General features: G+C 41.4%; 1 protein-coding gene across 1 annotated transcript; it reads left to right on the top strand.

The window, feature by feature from the left end:
- Window positions 1-8393: 8393 nt before the first annotated feature.
- On the top strand, window positions 8394-19918 carry LOC140679830 (uncharacterized). The gene is made up of 3 exons (XM_072916115.1): window positions 8394-8403; window positions 11565-11747; window positions 17924-19918. The coding sequence occupies exons 1-3, from the start codon at window positions 8394-8396 to the stop codon at window positions 19198-19200; spliced, it is 1470 nt and encodes a 489-aa protein (XP_072772216.1). The 3' UTR covers window positions 19201-19918.

The raw sequence follows: 19918 nt of genomic DNA, 5'->3' as shown, positions 1-19918 counted from the left end.
TCAGATCACGAGTTGTCAGTAAGACCTTCTAGCTGGCCTAAGGCAGATATACACTATATTGGCAAAAGTATTTGGCCACCCATCCAAATTATGCGAATCAGGTGTCCTAATCACTTGGCCCGGTGTATCAAATCAAGCACTTAGGCATGGAGACTGTTTCTACAAACGTGTGGAAAAAATGGGCCGCTCTCAGTGATTTCCAGCGTGTAACTGTCATAGGATGCCGCCTATGCAACAAACCCAGCCTTGAAATTTCCTCGCTCCTAAATATTCCCAAGACAACTTTATTATAAGAAAAGTGAAGGGTTTGGGAACAACAGCAACTCAGCCACCAAGTGGTAGGCCAGGTAAACTGACAGGGAGGGGTCAGTGGATGCTGAGGCGCTTAGTTCAAAGACTTTCTGTACAGTCAGTTGCTACAGAGCGCCAAACTTCATGTGACCCTTCCAATTAGCCCACGTACAGCACGCAGAGCGCTTCATGGAATGGGTTTCCATGGCCGTGCAGCTGCATCTAAGCCATACATCACCAACTCCATGGGCAAGTCTGGGTTTGGAGGTTGCAAGGAGAACGGTACATTTCGGACTGCATTGTGAGTGTGAAATTTGGTGGAGGAATAATTATGGTGTGGGGTTGTTTTTCAGGATATAGTTCCAGTGAAAGGAATGCTCCAGGATACCAAAACATTTTGGACAATTCCATGCTCCCAACCTTGGGGGAACAGTTTGGAGCGGGCCCCTTCCTCTTCCAACATGACGTTGCACCAGTGCACAAAGCAAGGTCCATAAAGACATGGACGACAAAGTCTGGTGTGGGTGAACTTGACTGGCTTGCACAGAGTCCTGACCTGAACCCCGATAGAACTCCTTTGGGATGAATTAGAACGGACACTGAGAGCCAGGCCTTCTCGACCAACACAGTGTGTGACCTCACCAATGCGGTTTGTAAAGAATGGTGGAACATTTCTATAAACACACTCCGCAACCTTGTGGACAGCCTTCCCAGAAGAGTTGAAGCTGTAATAGCTGCAAAAGGTGTCATATTGAACCCGTATGAGTTAGGAATGGGATGGCACTTCAAGTTCGTATGTGAGTCAAGGGAGGTGGCCAAATACTTTTGGCAATATATGTTACAAAAGGAAATCACTTTTCCCCAACAATTGGTTCAAGAATGGTATTATTTTAGTGAGTCAGCTTTTCAATAAGGAGGGGCAACTCAGTGGCCTAGTGGTTAGATGGGTAGGTTGTGAGTTCAAACCCCGGCCGAGTCATACCAAAGACTATAAAATAGGACCCATTGCATCCCTGCTTGGCACTCAGCATCAAGGGTTGGAATTGGGGGTTAAATCACCAAAAATGATTCCCGGGCGTGGCCACCGCTGCTGCTCACTGCTCCCCTCACCTCCCGTGATCAAGGGTGATGGTGTCAAATGCAGAGGTTAATTTCGCCACACCTAGTGTGTGTGTGACAATCATTGGTACTTTAACTTTACCACTTTTGACGTGTGTTATGGGTCATTGTCCTGTTGGAACACCCAACTGCGCCCAAGACCCAACCTCTGGGCTGATGATTTTAGCTTGCCCTGAAGAATTTGGAGGTGATCCTCCATTTACTCTCTGTAAAGCAGCAGTTCCATTGGCAGCAAAACAGGCCCAGAGCATAATCCTACCACCACCATGCTTAACGGTAGGAATTGTGGTCCTGGGATTAAAGGCCTCACCTTTTCTCCTCCACACATATTGCTGGGTATTGTGGCCAAACAGCTCCATTTTTGTTGCATCTGACCACAGAACTTTCCTCCAGAAGGTCTTATCTTTGTCCATGTGGTGTCAGATGAAACAAAAATGGAGCTGTTTGGCCACTATATTATTATAAACAAAAAGGTATAAATAAATAAAAAATAGCTGCTTTCCTAACTGAGGAGTTGATCTTGCTAGTTGTTGTGGTCAAACACATACTTTTGTTTTTGCTTTCTAATCAGCAGTGTGCGCCCTTTATTGTCTTCGGTTAAAGGTTTAAAGTTGTGTGTTCACCGCGTTTCGGTCTTATTTGTGCTGGTTTAATGATCTGTTTAACCTCCGATCTACAAATTAATTGCTAGTTTTGTAGCAATAGCATTACATTTTGATTCAGAACATGTCTGTTTTTGTCATTCACATTCTTTATTATGTTGTTTGCGTTGTGTCCTTTTGTGTGTTCACTCCTTTATTAAAGGCTGGGACGGTCAATCGCTGTTTAGGCCTTCTGCCTATGTAATGTAGACTTTTACTGACATCTTGTGGCCAAATGATGTTACTACACTTGATTAGTTTCTGGGCACTTTCGTGTTTGACTTTTAAGGAAGTTTATTTATTTATCAACGTAGAATATTTACAACAAATATAATATAAATGGTAACAAGCATAATACACAGTAATAAAATGAGGACAAATAATACAAGGGAGAAAACAAAAGATTTAAAAAAATTAAAATTAAAAAAGTAGGAGTTTTCCTGGCGTCGCGCGTGTATTCCTGTTTATAGCAACATGACCGAGGTTAGCTCCAAGCTAACATGATGACGTCACTTTAACTCGCAGTCGTGTTATTTGACCAAATAATACTGTATTTATTATTAATTGTTTTTATGGGCAGTTGACTGAATTTTAACGTTGATTTTTCAATGGAAAAAAAAACCGTAATTTTTTTTTAATTTATTTTATAGACCTTTATTTATAAACTACAACATTTACAAACAATCGAGAAATAGTAATAATCTAAATGAGTACAAAAACAGTTCAAATCAGCTCCAGGGGGTTGTAAACTCAATAAATTAACTAAAATAGAATGCAAAATGTGTGTGTGTGTGTGTGTGTGTGTGTGTGTGTGTGTGTGTGTGTGTGTGTGTGTGTGTGTGTGTGTGTGTGTGTGTGTGTGTGTGTGTGTGTGTGTGTGTGTGTGTGTGTGTGTGTATATATATATATATGTATATATATATATATATATATACAGTGTTGGGTTAGTTACTGAAAACCAGTAACTAGTTACAGTTACTAGTTACTTTATTTCAAAAGTAACTCAGTTACTAACTCAGTTACTTAAACCAAAAAGTAATGCGTTACTGTGAAAAGTAACTATTTAGTTACTTATATTTTTTTTTTAAGGCCCCATTTAATGCCCTTTTAGCCTTCATGTCAGTACTGTTATTGCACTGGAGAATAATACAATGTGTTGATCAACTTGACATGCATTTGCATCACTCAACTCTGCTAAGCAATGTGCTCTACATACAACACACAAACAATGTGCTCTACATACAACACACAAAGACAAAGATATGTTTTAAAGGGCCAATTTGTTTCAGACCAGAACAAATTGACAAAACTATTTTAAATAGCTGCAACTTAACATACATAAGTAACAAACAGCATAATAACAGCATAGCTGTAAAACAAGAAAGGCACACACTACATACATAAAGCCTAACCAGGCGTTTTTTTATCTCAAGGAATTCTGAAATAAAATCATGTCTGAAGCCCAGAACACTCTACACATTTCCCCACTTAGTTTAGAGAAAAGGAAATATTAGCCTGGCCCACTAGTATCCTTCATTAGGTTTGTGAACTTTATAGTCTAAACATTTAGAGTGATGTGATAATCAAACACTCTAAAAGTTTAAAATGAAAGAGTATATAAGAGAATTGACAGAGTGTGTGTACCTTCAGTGTGCAGTGCCTCATTAAAATCCAGCCGCTGTTGGAGGTGAAGTGTGTGTCTCTTTACTAGCTTCGTCGAAGCATGTTGTTTTTGTCGCTGTTTCAGCATATTTGAAACTTACATTCAACTAAAATGTTCTTTTCTTTGTGGTCGATAAAAGAAACGTACTGAAAATATCTCCATTTTAAGAAACTCGGCTTCGGGGTTCGCCATGACGTCTTGATAGTAGACACAGACACGCCCCCTCCCACACACACACACACACACACACACACACACACACGTACACACAGACAGTGCGCGGCGCGCCTCTTTTTTGTCGCCTCTTCAGCAGCGCTGCAACACTCAGATCTTCTCAGTTTCTAGCCGATACTACATAAAAAATAATGCAAAATAACGCAGTAACGCATCATGTAGTAACGGCCGGTAACTGAGTTACTGAATATAAAAAATAACGCGTTAGATTACTAGTTACCGCCGATAGTAACGGCGTTACAGTAACGCGTTACTTTGTAACGCGTTAGTCCCAACACTGTATATATATATATATATATATATATATATATATATGATTTATATTTATATATATATATAATTTATATTTATATATATATATATATATATGTAACCGAGGGTTTATATATGTCGCCTAAACTGTATAAAACTACAAAATAACAAACACGGAGGCTCCAGTTTTACACGAGGACCACTTTATTTATTTTCTTCTTTTTTTTCTTCTTTTTTTTTTTATAAACCTTTATTTTTAAATTTCAACATTTACAAACAGTTGAAATTAATAATCAAAGTAAGTACAAAAACCGTACAAAACAGCACTAGGGGGTTGTAAATTCAAAGTAACTAAAATAGAATGCAAAAAATATATATATATATATATATGTATATAAAATAAAGTGTAAAGCCATAGGCCATACTTGCCAACCTTGAGACCTCTGACTTCGGGAGGTGGGTGGGTGGGGGTGTGGTCGGGGGTGGGGTGGGGCGTGGTTAAGAGGGGAGGAGTATATTGACAGCTATATACTGTATATTAGAGATGCGCGGATAGGCAATTATTTCATCCGCAACCGCATCAGAAAGTTGTCAACCATCCGCAATCCACCCGATCTAACATTTGATCAGAACCGCATCCGCCCGCCATTCGCCCGCACCCGCCCGTTGTTATATATCTAATATAGACGATGCAAGGCATTAGTGAGGTTATAAAGCTTTTGCCTGTTAAAGAAAGGAGACTGATCCAATGCAGCACAGACATTCGCGTGCCACGCTGTCACGACCCAGACGCACACCAGTGCGCAATCATATGGGAGCCGCGCTGAGCGCACCTCCAAGCGCGTCTCGCTGCCGGCGACGGCCGGGTATGGGCCCGACGCTCCAGCGCCATCCATTTTCAGGGCTAGTTGATTCGGCAGGTGGGTTGTTACACACTCCTTAGCGGGTTCCGACGGCCATGGCCACCGTCCTAGTCTATATCAACCAGGGTGAGCCCCACCCCTTTCGTGAGCGCACTGCGCGCGGAGTGACCCCTGTTACGCGCCCCCGGCAACAGGGGTGGCGGGCAGGTAAGCTGCGCGGGCGGAGCGCGCGGAGTGACCCCTGTTACGAGCCCCCGGCCACGGGGGTGGCGGGCAGGTAAGCTGCTTACCTGCTGCGCGTGACGCCGGCCGCGGCGAAGGCGGACGAGGCGGGGTGTCGGTGCGGTGGGTGCGGTGGTGACCCTGGACGTGCGTCGGGCCCTTCTCGCGGATCGCCTCAGCTACGGCTCCCGGTGGGGCCCTCTCGGGGGAAGGGGCCTCGGTCCCGGACCCCGGCGAGGCGTCGGGGGCCTTCTCCGCTCCGTAAAAGTGTCCATCTCTTTTTTTTTTTTTTTTCTGTTGTGGCATATGCAGCAGGTGCCTGCTCGTTTTTCGTATGTGGGTAACAACATTTAACTATGTATATATATTTCCCAATTGGTTTAACTGCCACCCGCCTGAATCTATTTAAAATCTAATTTTTTTTATTTCAACCACCCGACCCGACCCGACCCGCGGATAAAATCTAATTTTTTTAAATTTCATCCGCCCGATCCGCGGATAATCCGCGGACTCCGCGGTTGTGCCCGCAAACCGCGCATCTCTACTGTGTATATATATATATATATATATATATATATATATATATATATCTACATCCTGAAAATATGCAAACAAAACTGTGTTTAGATAATTGATACTTCAAACTTGCATAAATAAATCTTCAGGAATATAACATAACTTGGCTTCTGAGAGCTTCAAAATGTAATGAATAAAATGCTAAAGTTGTTGATAAACAAGCAATTATTTTAATAATTAAATATGGTCATTTTAAATGAATTATTATGATAATTTAAAATTAATCATTTCAAATATGTTTATTTTAATGTATAATTCTATGGCTGGATGTAATAAGGAGTCAGAAAAAATACAAATAAAAATACAATTAATTTTGATGTTTTTAGCAAAATATAGTAAAAATGTATTTAGTTTTTTGTTTTGTTTTTAATAAATATATGTATTTTTAGGTAAGATAAACATAATAATACAATTGATCTCTAGTCTGGATGATTTAGTTCTTGTCACCCTGTTGTCCTCCCGTCGGGAAAAAAGGCTGTCCTCACTCAGGTCCGCATGGAACTGGAGGGGGCGTGGCTTCCAGCTCCGGCTGAAAATCGGGAGATTTTCGGGAGAATATTTGTCCCGGGAGGTTTTCGGGAGAGGCGTTGAATTTCGGGAGTCTCCCGGAAAATTCGGGAGGGTTGGCAAGTATGCCATAGGCTCACTCAATCTCTGTAAATAACTTAAATTTGGAACACAGCATCATCGTTTTCACAGCTTTTTGGTTGTTAGAGGTAGAGAGTGTTTTCATGTAGAGCTCTAAATCTTTTTTTAAAAGCACAAAAAACAGGTCGGGTATTTTATTTCCTTTCTTTCAAAACCTCCGCTCCATCGACAACGTGTCACCACTTCCGCTCTTAGCGCCTTCAAAATAAGAGCTCAAGGCATATGCTGCATATATTGTTGCGTGTGCAGTTGCGCACTGAGCTCCAAAAGCCGTAGATGTTATAACGTGACTGGGCCGGCACGAAAAGCGGACGTGACGACAGGCTGTCCTCAATCAGGTCCGGCTGGAAATCCGGAGAAATTCGGGAGAATGCATGTCCCGGGAGATTTTCGGGAGAGGCACTGAAATTCGGGAGACTCCTGGGAAATTCATGGGAAGGTTGGCAAGTATGCTGTTGACAGCAGTGTTGGTGCGAGGAATTTTCAAAATGGGGTCCCAGAGACCCCATGCATCAAGTCATAAAAATACATTTTTGGGGTCCCACTTTTTTTTATCTATTAAACTATTTGTCATGTCTGTGTAATCATGTTTTGTTTTGTTTAGTTATTGGACTCTTTAGTTTCTGGCTTTTCACTCCCTTGTCTTGTTTCCATGGTTACCCATTAGTTTCACCTGCTCCACGTTTGTGCACTCTTGTTTGTCACCATAGCAACCCATTAGTTTTCACCTGCCCTCACGACTCACGCACCTGTCTTTAATCATGTCACTATTATTTAAAGCCATTGTTGCCAGGAAGTCTCCCTGGCGACATCATACCCCTGACTTTCTGCTTCTCACTCTGTTTACCTCTGCGCACTTCATGCCATGTCAAGTAAGTTTTTTTCTATTCATGCCACAGTTAGCGACTTTTGTTCATGTACATAGTTTTTTGCCCACGTGCAAGTCTTTTGTTTCGTTAGTCAAGTTTGTACTTCCGCCTTGAGCGCGCTTTTTGTTCCTTTGTTAGTGTAAAATAAATAATGTCTTCACCTTCACGCCATGTCTGGTCCAAATGTTCATTTGCACCACGGGAGAACAAACCACGCCATAGTCCAAGTCTTGACACTATTATTAAATTAATATCTATTAAACAAGAAGCAAGGTATCAAACAGAGACAGGATTCAATTTAGCTCATGGGGAGAGCGCGTGGAAACTGCACCCTCGTACAGTGTCACCCCACGCTCTGAGGAAAAAGTTCCACGCCGCCCCATTTATTTGGGCATTCCCTGATCACATAGCTGCAGCTGCTTCTAAGGGGAGGGGTCTCATTATGCAGCAGCTGCACTGGGTCATAAACAGTTAAAACAAAGGGTGCTTGGAGCGGTGTCAGGTTTGCCCCATCTCTGCTCGTAGATTTCGGGTCCTGATAAGGCCCTTCCCGTGGCTGTCCAGATCTGAGAAACCGACGCCTCTACGGCGCGTTCCATCGCACACAGTGGAGATTTACAAGCTGTCCGCCTTTTGCTTGATAAGATCAAAGACAGCTTTGTAAGCACCAGTGGATCGTAACCCGGGCAACTGGTCTTCACGCAGGGCAACCTGAACTGCAAGCAAACAAATTGTGTGATAACTTATATACAATTATTCTGACATAAGCGTTTTGAAAACAAATGATAAACGTATGCATTATCCTGTTATATCTCACATTATATATTGTGTATTCTATATTAGGACTCCTATGGCCCTGCAATACTTTCCACAGCCCAGTAGGTGGCGGTATGAACCTTTCAAGTAGTGGCAAAACTGCCAGTAAAAAAGAAGAAGTAATGGATCGAAGCTCCTTGTTTCTCTCGCGAGATCTGACAACACTGCGCGTGAACTGAGCGGGACGAAGAAAAACAAAATGGCGTTTGGTAGGAGAAGACGTTACTGTGGTTTGTTATAGTGCTTTTTTTTTTTCATAAACAGCACGTACACGTACACATATGTACTTTTTACTAGAGTAAACTTCGTTAATAACTGTTTGGGTCTGGATACGTTAGTTTAAGCGCACCTCGTTGTTGCCCGTACTAGCTTAGCTTGCTAGTTAGCTTAGCGTGTTAGCTGCTAACGAATAGACGCGGTTTTATCAACGCATCGCTAAGCAGAGCTCAAGTGTGATTGTGTGAAAATGTGCGAAATAACGAAAGCAGAGTAAGAGGAGGAACTTTGTCCAACAAAAGAGGAGAAGGAGCGACAACATCTATTTTTTTTTAGCGCGCTAATTAGCTTAGCGTGCTAGTTAGCTTAGCTTGTTAGCTGCTAACAAAGAGAGGCGGAAGTGATGAAAACACATCGCTAAGCAGAGATCAAGTGTGAGTGTAAAGTGTTGTGATTGTGTGAAAATGTGCGAAAGAACGACAGCAGAGTACGAGGAGGAACTTCCTGGAACCAAACTACTGGACGCTGTTGCCAAGAAACATCAAGTTGGGTCACACAGAACAGGTTTGTTTACTTCTCACTCTCACATGTTTACTAACTTTATAATTAATAATTGGCAGTATCCTTAAATGTATAATCTGTAAGATGGTGAATTGTCATGTCGGCCTAGTGGCCTAGTGGTTAGAGTGTCCGCCCTGAGATCGATAGGTTGTGAGTTCAAACCCTGGCCAAGTCACACCAAAGACTATAAAAATGGGAGCCATTACTTCCCTGCTTGGCACTCAGCATCAAGGTTTGGAATTGGGGGTTGAATCACCAAAAATGATTCCCGGGCGTGGCCACCGCTGCTGCTCACTGCTCCCCTCACCTCCCAGGGGGTGATCAAAGGTGATGGGTCAAATGCAGAGAATAATTTTTTATCATTGGTACTTTAACTTAAAATGAGGACTACTTTGTTTTTATATGTTTAATAGACCATCAAGAGAGTATTTATGAGAGGTTGATATTCCTCAGTTTGTAACATCAACATGTTTACACAAAACTCACACAGTCACATAAAACATTGCAATCAATTAACGATAAATGGCTAATTTCCTCATTCTGACCTACATGCATCTAGAAGTGAAAGTAAACATGTACTGTCAATCATCTTCCAACAAACAAAGTAGTCAACACTTGATTTATGAAAAGAACATAAAGGTGACTGACTTTCCTTCAGCGTGTCGTAGATGGTCTCCAAGTGAATGTGGGAGCTGTGCTCTTGATGGAGATACTCCATAAAAACACCACATAGTAAAACATGTTTGGGTTAGAGTTCCTTTTGGCCAGGCCAACAAAATGACCATAAAGAAAAGTGTTTTGTATCATTCATGACGAAAAATACAGTATAAAAGTTTTTTAAGTAGTTTTGTTTATTATTATAAATTATATACAGCATTATTCACATGTGAACAATGCTGTATAATAGACTGTATTTATGTTATTCACATGTGAATAATGCTGTATAATAGACTGTATTTATGTTATTCACATGTGAATAATGCTGTATAATAGACTGTATTTATGTTATTCACATGTGAATATTGCAGTATAATGGACTGTATTTATATTATTTACATGTGAATAATGCTGTATAATAGACTGTATTTATATTATTTACATGTGAATAATGCTGTATAATAGACTGTATTTATATTATTCACATGTGAATAATGCTGTATAATAGACTATTTATATTATTCACAAGTGAATAATGCTGTATAATAGACTGTATTTATATTTTTCACTTGTGAATAATGCTGTATAATAGACTGTATTTATATTATTCACAAGTGAATAATGCTGTATAATAAACTGTATTTATATTATTCACAAGTGAATAATGCTGTATAATAGACTGCATTTATATTTACATGTGAATAATGCTGTATAATAGACTATTTATATTATTCACAAGTAAATAATGCTGTATAATAGACTATTTACATTTTTCACATGTGAATAATGCTGTATAATAGACTGTATTTATATTATTCACATGTGAATAATTCTGTATAATAGACTGTATTTATATTTACATGTGAATAATGCTGTATAATAGACTGTATTTATATTATTCACATGTGAATATTTCTGTATAATAGACTGTATTTATATTATTCACAAGTGAATAATGCTGTATAATAGACTGTATTTATATTATTTACATGTGAATAATGCTGTATAATAGACTATTTATATTATTCACAAGTGAATAATGCTGTATAATAGACTGTATTTATATTTTTCACATGTGAATAATGCTGTATAGTAGACTGTATTTATATTATTCACAAGTGAATAATGCTGTATAATAGACTGTATTTATATTTACATGTGAATAATGCTGTATAATAGACTATTTATATTATTCACAAGTGAATAATGCTGTATAATAGACTGTATTTACATTTTTCACATGTGAATAATGCTGTATAATGGACTGTATTTATATTATTCACATGTGAATAATGCTGTATAATAGACTGTATTTATATTATTCTCAAGTGAATAATGCTGTATAATAGACTGTATTTATATTATTCACATGTGAATAGTGCTGTATAATAGACTGTATTTATATTATTCACATGTGAATATTGCTGTATAATAGACTGTATTTATATTATTTACATGTGAATAATGCTGTATAATAGATTGTATTTATATTATGCACATGTGAATAATGTTGTATAATAGACTGTATTTATATTATTCACATGTAAAAAAAAAAAAATACCTAAGTGTTTATTTGTCTATTGTGAGTGAACTGTGGTGCTGAATTTCCCCCAGGGACCAATAAAGTACTTTCTATTCTATATATTGTTACGATAATTATTTTTGATTTCCATTATCTTTAAAGAGGAACGGCACTTTTGGGGGGAAATTTTGTTCACAATCATTATGAAAGACATGACGATGGATGGTAATTTTTAATGCATTCTAAATATTAACCCTTGTGTGGTGTTCGGTTGGCTGGGACAAAAAAATATTGTTTAGGTACACACTTTTAACACAACACACAAAAGAACGTAAACAATTTAATTGTGTTAACAGTGTCAGTCGAAAACTATGTCTCTTCTCTCTTATTTGTATCTACTCATTCACCCAACAGACATCCAGGAGACCCCCCACATTAAAGAGGAAGAGGAGGAAGTGTGGATCTCTCAGGAGGAAGAGTGTCTTCCAGGGCAGGAGGAGGCTGATCTCACCAAGTTTCCACTGACTGTTGTCTCTGTGAAGACCGAAGAGCATGAAGACAAACCACCTGAGTCCTCACAGCTTCATCACAGTCCAAGTAAGCACATATCATTTTATTCTCAGGGCATTCAGTCCATCACAACTGGACTGTTCACTTTGTCTTCTCATCCGAGTAGTCTTCATCAGTTCATGCTCATAGACTTCAAGTCTCAAAATCTAATGGTCAACTTTATGGTCTTAGAAAATTCTATCAAAAGTCTTAAATCCGCATTTGCAAAGTATCAAAAATTCTATTAACAATATTTTATTTAAAATAAATGCGTACGCTAATTATCTGTCAGACTTTCTATGTTATGTTCAACTTGACATGCATTTGCATCACTGAACTCTGCTAAGCAATGTGCTCTACATACAACACACAAAGACAAAGATATGTTTCAAAGGGCCAATTTATTTCAGGCCAGAACAAATTGACACAATTATTATAAATAGCTGCAACATAACATACTGTACATAAGCATAATAACAACATAGCTGTAAACCAAAGAAGGCACACACGACAAACACACAAAGCCTAACCAGGCGGGGTTTTTTTGTCTCAAGGAATTGTGAAATCAAATCATGTATTCAGGAGATCAACACTGTACTGAAGCCCAGAACATTCTACACATTTCCCCAGTTTTAGTTTAGAGGTAAGGAAAGATTGGCCTGGCCCACTAAGATCCCTCTTTATGTTTGTGAACTTTATAGTTTATACATTTAGAGTGATGTGATAATCAAACACTCTAGAATGAAACAGTATATAAGAGAATTCACAAAGTGTGTGTACCTTCAGTGCTGAATGATGAGCAGAGGCAGAGTTTGGAGTGTTTTCTTTAGCTTTCGATCCATTTTTATGTACTCACTGTCCAGGTACTTGGAAAATGTTTTCCCTGTCATTTGCCGTTTGACGCCCGGTATCATGCTAATTAGCTGCCTGAAAGCGGGTGACTCCACTGTAGAAATAGCCTGCATGTCTTCTAGCACATACGCTGCAATGGCTCTATCAATGTTGTCCTGGCTAGCAGTCCCTCTGTTAGAATCCAGCCGCTGTTGCTTAGGTGGAGGTGGAGGTGAAGTGTGTCTCTCTTTACTAGCTATGTCCAAGCATGTTGCTTTTGTAGCTGTTTCAGCAGATTTGAATTGCTGTTTTGGGCAGTAGATAGGATCTTCGATCCAAGACACAACTACATTTAAAGGGGAACATTATCACAATTTCAGAATGGTTAAAACCATTAAAAATCAGTTCCCAGTAGCTTATTTTATTTTTCGAAGTTTTTTTCAAAATTTTACCCATCACACAATATCCCTAAAAAAAGTTTCAAAGTGCCTGATTTTAACCATCGTTATATACACCCGTCCATTTTCCTGTGACATCACATAGTGATGCCAATACAAACAAACATGGCGCATAGAACAGCAAGCTATAGCGACATTAGCTCGGATTCAGACTCGGATTTCAGCGGCTTAAGCGATTCAACAGATTACGCATGTATTGAAACGGATGGTTGTAGTGTGGAGGCAGGTAGCGAAAACGAAATTGAAGAAGAAACTGAAGCTATTGAGCCATATCGGTTTGAACCATATGCAAGCGAAACCGACGAAAACGACACGACAGCCAGCGACACGGGAGAAAGCGAGGACGAATTCGGCGATCGCCTTCTAACCAACGATTGGTATGTGTTTGTTTGGCATTAAAGGAAACTAACAACTATGAACTAGGTTTACAGCATATGAAATACATTTGGCAACAACATGCACTTTGAGAGTGCAGACAGCCCAATTTTCATCAACTAATATATTCTGTAGACATACCCTCATCCGCGCTCTTTTCCTGAAAGCTGATCCGTCCCGTTTTGGAGTTGATGTCAGCAGGCCAGGGAAGCTAGGGTCGATATTCTTCTCTTGATCATCTTCGGTGGCATAAGGGACGGTGTGAGCCAAGACATCCAGGGGGTTTAGCTCGCTCGTCTGCGGGAACAAACTGCCGCCATTGCTTGCCGTGCTACTGAGGTCCTTTGTCCCTGAATTTCTCACACACTCCGGCAGATTCAATGGGGGTCTGGCGGCAGATTTCTTTGACTTTATCGTTGGAAATGCATCTGCTTTGAGTGTCGCAGGATATCCACACATTCTTGCCATCTCTGTCGTAGCATAGCTTTCGTCGGTAAAGTGTGCGGAACAAACGTCCAATTTCTTGCCACTTTCGCATCTTTGGGCCACTGGTGCAACTTGAATCCGTCCCTGTTTGTGTTGTTACACCCTCCGACAACACACCGACGAGGCATGATGTCTCCAAGGTACGGAAAACAGTCGAAAAAACGGAAAATAACAGAGCTGATTTGACTCGGTTTTTGAGAAAATGGCGGATTGCTTCCCGATGTGACGCCACGTTGTGACGTCATCGCTCCGAGAGCGAATATTAGAAAGGCGTTTAATTCGCCAAAATTCACCCATTTAGAGTTCGGAAATCGGTTGAAAAATATATGGTCTTTTTTTTTGCAACATCAAGGTATATATTGACGCTTACATAGGTCTGGTGATAATGTTCCAATTTAACTCAAATGTTCTTTTCTTTGTGCTCGACAAAAGAAAAGTAGTTAAAATATCTCCATGTTAAGAAACACGACTTCGGCTCCGCCATCTTGTCTTGTTGTTAGTAAACACAGACCCCCCCCCCCCCCCCCCCCCCCCACACACACACACACACAGCGAGCCTCTTCTCCCCCTTGTGACACAGGAAGATTCAGAAGGACGACACTGCAGCTCTCCAATAATACGCACTCAGATCTTCTCAGTTTCTTGCCGATACTGCGTTATTTTACGTTATTTTTTATGTAGTAACACATCATGTGGTAACGCTAACTGAGTTACTGACTATAAAGAAATTACGTGTTAGACTACTAGTTACCGCCGAAAATAACAGCGTTACAAAGTAACGCGTTAGTCCCAACACTGCTTATTTCAGCTGATATATCATTATTTGAATGCATGTTGGTGTAAACCAGGGCTCTTCAACTAAATTGTTCTGGGGGCCACATTTTCTCACATTCTCCCTTCACTATTATTCTTATTCTGAGAACCGGCGTCCTCTGCAGTGGACATTTTGTTTTTGGTTCATTTCTTTTGTCAGTTACACATTCCTGAAGAAAACAAAACACAAGTGTCCTCTATAGTGAACGTTAAAAATGTCAACACAAGGATTTGCTGACGTGTTTGCATGGTCCAAGTTCCTCTCTACAACAGGAGCACTCTGGTGTTTTTAGGAAGTTGCTGCGAAAATGTCTGTCCTCCAACTTTTGAACTGAACTCGGGGGGTTATCAAAAACCCAATAGCAAGAAATAGTTTAAATATTTAAATTGGTATTGCTGCACCGCCATCCTGTGTTTTTGTCTGATTGATGACAAGTGGGATTAAACATGTCATCATCCAGTGACAGTGAAAATTTGAAGTATAAGTATCAGCATTGGTATAACCAATATTGTCCCTTTGATTAATTACTTGTTATTGGATCCATACCCAAATGTGTAGTATCACCAAAACTAATGTAAAGTATCAAAGAAGAGAAGAATAAGTGATTATTACATTTTAACAGAAGTGTAGATAGAACATGTTCAAACAGAAAATAAGCAGATATTAACAGTAAATGAACAAGTAATTAATAATAGTTTTGACAAAATAATCCAACTGTATATGATATAAAAAGTAACTGAATATTTCAGCAATTCCAAAATAAATAATGCATTTTGGTTTTGGACCATGTCACCCATCCCATGTAAAAAGTCCTTCCGCCCTGGCTTGGTCTTATTTCCTGTGATTAATGTTATAAAGAGCGGTGTGTTTGTCCCCCACAGAGATTTCAAGCCAGTTATGTCAGGTTCAAACACCGAACTATCTATTAAAGGCCTACTGAAATGTGATTTTCTTATTTAAACGGGGATAGCAGGTCCATTCTATGTGTCATACTTGATCATTTCGCGATATTGCCATATTTTTTGCTGAAAGGATTTAGTAGAGAACATCGACGATAAAGTTCGCTGATAAAAAAGCCTTGCCTGTACCGGAAGTAGCAGACGAGTAGCGTGACGTCACAGGTTGTGGAGCTCCTCACATCTGCACATTGTTTACAATCATGGCCACCAGCAGCGAGAGCGATTCGGACCGAGAAAGCGACGATTCACCCATTAATTTGAGCGAGGATGAAAGATTTGTGGATGAGGAAAGTGAGAGTGAAGGACTAGAGGGCAGTGGGAGCGATTCAGATAGGGAAGATGCTGTGAGAGGCGGGTGGGACCTGATATTCAGCTGGGAATGACTAAAACAGCAAATAAACACAAGACATATATATACTCTATTAGCCACAACACAACCAGGCTTATATTTAATATGCCACAAATTAATCCCGCATAACAAACACCCCCCCCCCTTTCCGTCCATATAACCCGCCAATACAACTCAAACACCTGCACAACACACTCAATCCCACAGCCCAAAGTACCGTTCACCTCCCCAAAGTTCATACAGCACATGTATTTCCCCAAAGTCCCCAAAGTTACGTACGTGACATGCACATAGCGGCACGCGCGTACGGGCAAGCGATCAAATGTTTGGAAGCCGCAGCTGCATGCGTACTCACGGTACCGCGTCTGCGTATCCAACTCGAAGTCCTCCTGGTAAGAGTCTCTGTTTTCCCAGTTCTCCACAGGCCAATGGTAAAGCTTGACTGTCATCTTTCGGGAATGTAAACAATGAAACACCGGCTGTGTTATCCGGCACAACAGTCAGGGGGTGCATTCTACGGCGGGGGTGCGTTATCCGGCACAACACCTGCCGCAATACACCGCTTCCCACCTACAGCTTTCTTCTTTGCTGTCTCCATTGTTCATTGAACAAATTGCAAAAGATTCACCAACACATGTCCAGAATACTGTGGAGTTTTGCGATGAAAACAGACGACTTAATAGCTGGCCACCATGCTGTCCCAAAATGTCCTCTACAATCCGTGACGTCACGCGCTGACGTCATCATACCGAGACGTTTTAAGCAGGATATTTCGCGCGAAATTTAAAATTGCACTTTAGTAAGCTAACCCGGCCGTATTGGCATGTGTTGCAATGTTAAGATTTCATCATTGATATATAAATTATCAGACTGCGTGGTCGGTAGTAGTGGCTTTCAGTAGGCCTTTAAACGGGACAAGAAGCAAGGAATCAAACAGAGGCATGATTCAATTTAGCTCATGAGGAGAACGTGTGAAGCTGCACACTCAGTTACAGTCTCTAAGGCACAACGCCCGCGTTCCCCCTTTTATTCAGGAGTTCCCTAGTTAACATCCCTGAGGCTGCTTCTAAAGGGGTGGGACACATATTACACAAGCAGCCCTAGTAGACACAATACGTGATTATTCAGAATGCAAATGTGCTGAGCTCGTGATTCCGCCCTGGCTCTGCTTTATCTCCGTGTTGTCGTCTTCTCTTCGTTGAGGTACTTGAGGTCCGCCCTTGGTTGTTTATCAGGCTGAAAGACAGTGTCACGACTTGGACTATGGAGTTTTTGTTTTCCCAAGATGCAAGTGAATTTGGATCGGACATGGCTTGAAGGTGGGTACATGATTTATTTATTACTATCAAAAAGGAACAAACGAAAAGTGCGCACAATGGCGGAGGTAAAAAAAAAAAACTTGGCGAATGAAAACAAAACTTGCACAAAGGCAGAAACTGAACACGAAATAACAAAACACTTACTGTGGCATGGGACCGTGAACAGGGCTTGAAACGAGAGGATAGCAGGGTTAGAAAGGATATGACACCTGGACAAAGAACAGAAAATGAAAAGCTTAAATAACACAGACATGATTAACAACAACAAACAGGTGCGTGACATGCCAGGTGAAACTAATGGGTAACTATGGTGACAAAACAAAACAAAAGTGCACAAAAAGTCCAAAAACAAAACCGAACATTACTAAAACAAAACATGATCACACAGACATGACAGACAGAAACTGCTGCTGCGAGGCAACTTGCAGTGGAAGATAACAAGTTGTGTGCCTTTGCACCAAAAGAAAAGCACAACTTGAGCACAATAGATAGTAACTATTGAGTTGTGTGATAACTTAAACATAATTATTCTATTTGGTTTTCTTTGGTGCATGTAAACATACTGAATGCCTCATGTGACTGGGAAAAGCTGGACGTTTCTAAAGCATGTGTTTGTCTTCTCGTGTCCTGCAGACGTCTGGGAAGAACATCTTCTCCCTGAGCGGCAAGGGCGGCGCTTCAGGATGGAGCAGGAGGGGCCACAGCCCTCCCGCATCAAAGAGGAAGATGAGGCGCCACAGTCCCTGCACATTAAAGAGGAAGACGAGAGCCCACTGACCCCCCACGTTAAAGAGGAAGAAGAGGAGGCCCCGCAGCCCCCTCGCATTAAAGACGAAGAGGAGGAACACAGCATCAGTCAGGAGTTCCCAGTGATTGTTGTCACTCAACTTGTTGTTGAGCATCTTGAAGGACTGGAGGAGGTTGATGTCACCAAGATGCCAGTGACTGGTGTCCCTGTGAAGAGTGAAGGTGACGATGATGATGAACATCTTCCTGAGCAGCAGAAGTGGAGCTTCGGGATGGCGACGGAGGAGCCACATCCCTCCCACATTAAGGAGGAAGATGCGGAGCTACAGACCCTGCACATTAAAAAGGAAGAGGAGGAACACAGCATCAGTCAGGAGGGAGAGCATCTTGAGTTCCCAGTGATTGGTGTCATTGTGAAGAGTGAAGGTGATGAGGTCAAAGGTGAGAGTGAGGAGAAGAGAGAGGCGGAGCCTCCAAGCAGCAGCTCAACTCAACACATGACAACAGAAGCTGATGGAGACCACTGTGGAGGATCACAAGCAGACAAGCTCTTAGCTCCACTATCAAAAAGTGAGCACAGAACGTCACACTCTCCTGACACTGATGATGAAGACTCTAAGACATGTCACACTGGCAACACACGCTTCAAATGTTCTCACTGCGACAAAACCTTTAGATTCCGCTGCGCTCTCATAGCACACGTGCGAAAACACACCGGAGAAAGACCATTCGTGTGCTCAGTTTGCAGCAGGAGATACTCTACGAAGTCCACTTTGGAAACGCACAAATCGGTGCACACCGGAGAAAAACCTTTTATCTGCTCAGTCTGCTCTAAGGGTTTCAGACTGAGACAGGAGTGGAAAACACACTCGAAGCTACACACAAGAGAGAAGGTGTTTAGTTGCGGTGCGTGTGGTGAAAGATTCTTTACCAAGCGTAAGAGACACAAGTGTCCTGGTAGATACAGCCGCAGTAGGGGGGGCAACGTGGCTCGGATACTACCGCGGCCGTGCCAGCCGACCCAGGGTGGCTGGGTCGTAACAGGCTTTCAACAGCCGAGTCACGGCTGTAGTGTCCTTCTTCCCAGTGCCCCGACTTTGTACGCCACCGCTGGGCCCGTGATGCTCTCAGTGTCGGGGGTGAACTCGTCCTCTTGCCGGTGAAACAAAAAGCTCCAGTCCATGAGGAGGACCTGATGTTTTCATTTGCTCAAGACTTTTTCTGTGACATTCTAGCACCATATAACACGTGTGACATCATTGTTGTGTGTCTAACACAATCTTGGTACTATACTTCTAACATGTATAGCAGTGGTGGGCCCTTTAAAGATAAAAGTATTGTTTTATTGACTTTCCCTAAATATGGAAAAGTATTCATATTCTCTTCATGTCATATTATGCTTTTTCCTGTGCTGTTGTTTTTAGGTTAGAGTTGTTATCCAATCAGAATTCAGCTAGCTTATGTTGCCATGCTCTATGAAATCTGCCCGAGGCCTTCAGAATCAACAATGTCTGTGCACTAGAGATGCGCGGATAGGCAAATATTTCATCCGCAACCGCATCAGAAAGTCGTCAACCATCCGCAATCCACCCGATCTAACATTTGATCAGAACTGCATCCGCCCGCCATCCACCCGCACCCGCCCGTTGTTATATATCTAATATAGACGATGCAAGGCATTAGTGAGGTTATAAAGCTTTTGCCTGTTAAAGAAAGGAGACTGATCCAACGCAGCACAGACATTCGCGTGCCACGCTGTCACGACCCAGACGCACACCAGTGCGCAATCATATGGGAGCCGCGCTGAGCGCACCTCCAAGCGCGTCTCGCTGCCGGCGACGGCCGGGTATATGGGCCCGACGCTCCAGCGCCATCCATTTT

This window comes from Nerophis lumbriciformis, linkage group LG26 (assembly GCF_033978685.3).
Source record: "Nerophis lumbriciformis linkage group LG26, RoL_Nlum_v2.1, whole genome shotgun sequence".
Taxonomy (NCBI): domain Eukaryota; kingdom Metazoa; phylum Chordata; class Actinopteri; order Syngnathiformes; family Syngnathidae; genus Nerophis; species Nerophis lumbriciformis.
This window is presented reverse-complemented; position numbering and strand designations above follow the sequence as displayed.

Bases quoted from the DNA above. Each gene is read 5' to 3' on its own strand.
- LOC140679830 (XM_072916115.1), top strand. The intron at 11,748-17,923 runs GTAAGCACATAT...CGTGTCCTGCAG, and splicing joins ACAGCTTCATCACAGTCCAA to ACGTCTGGGAAGAACATCTT.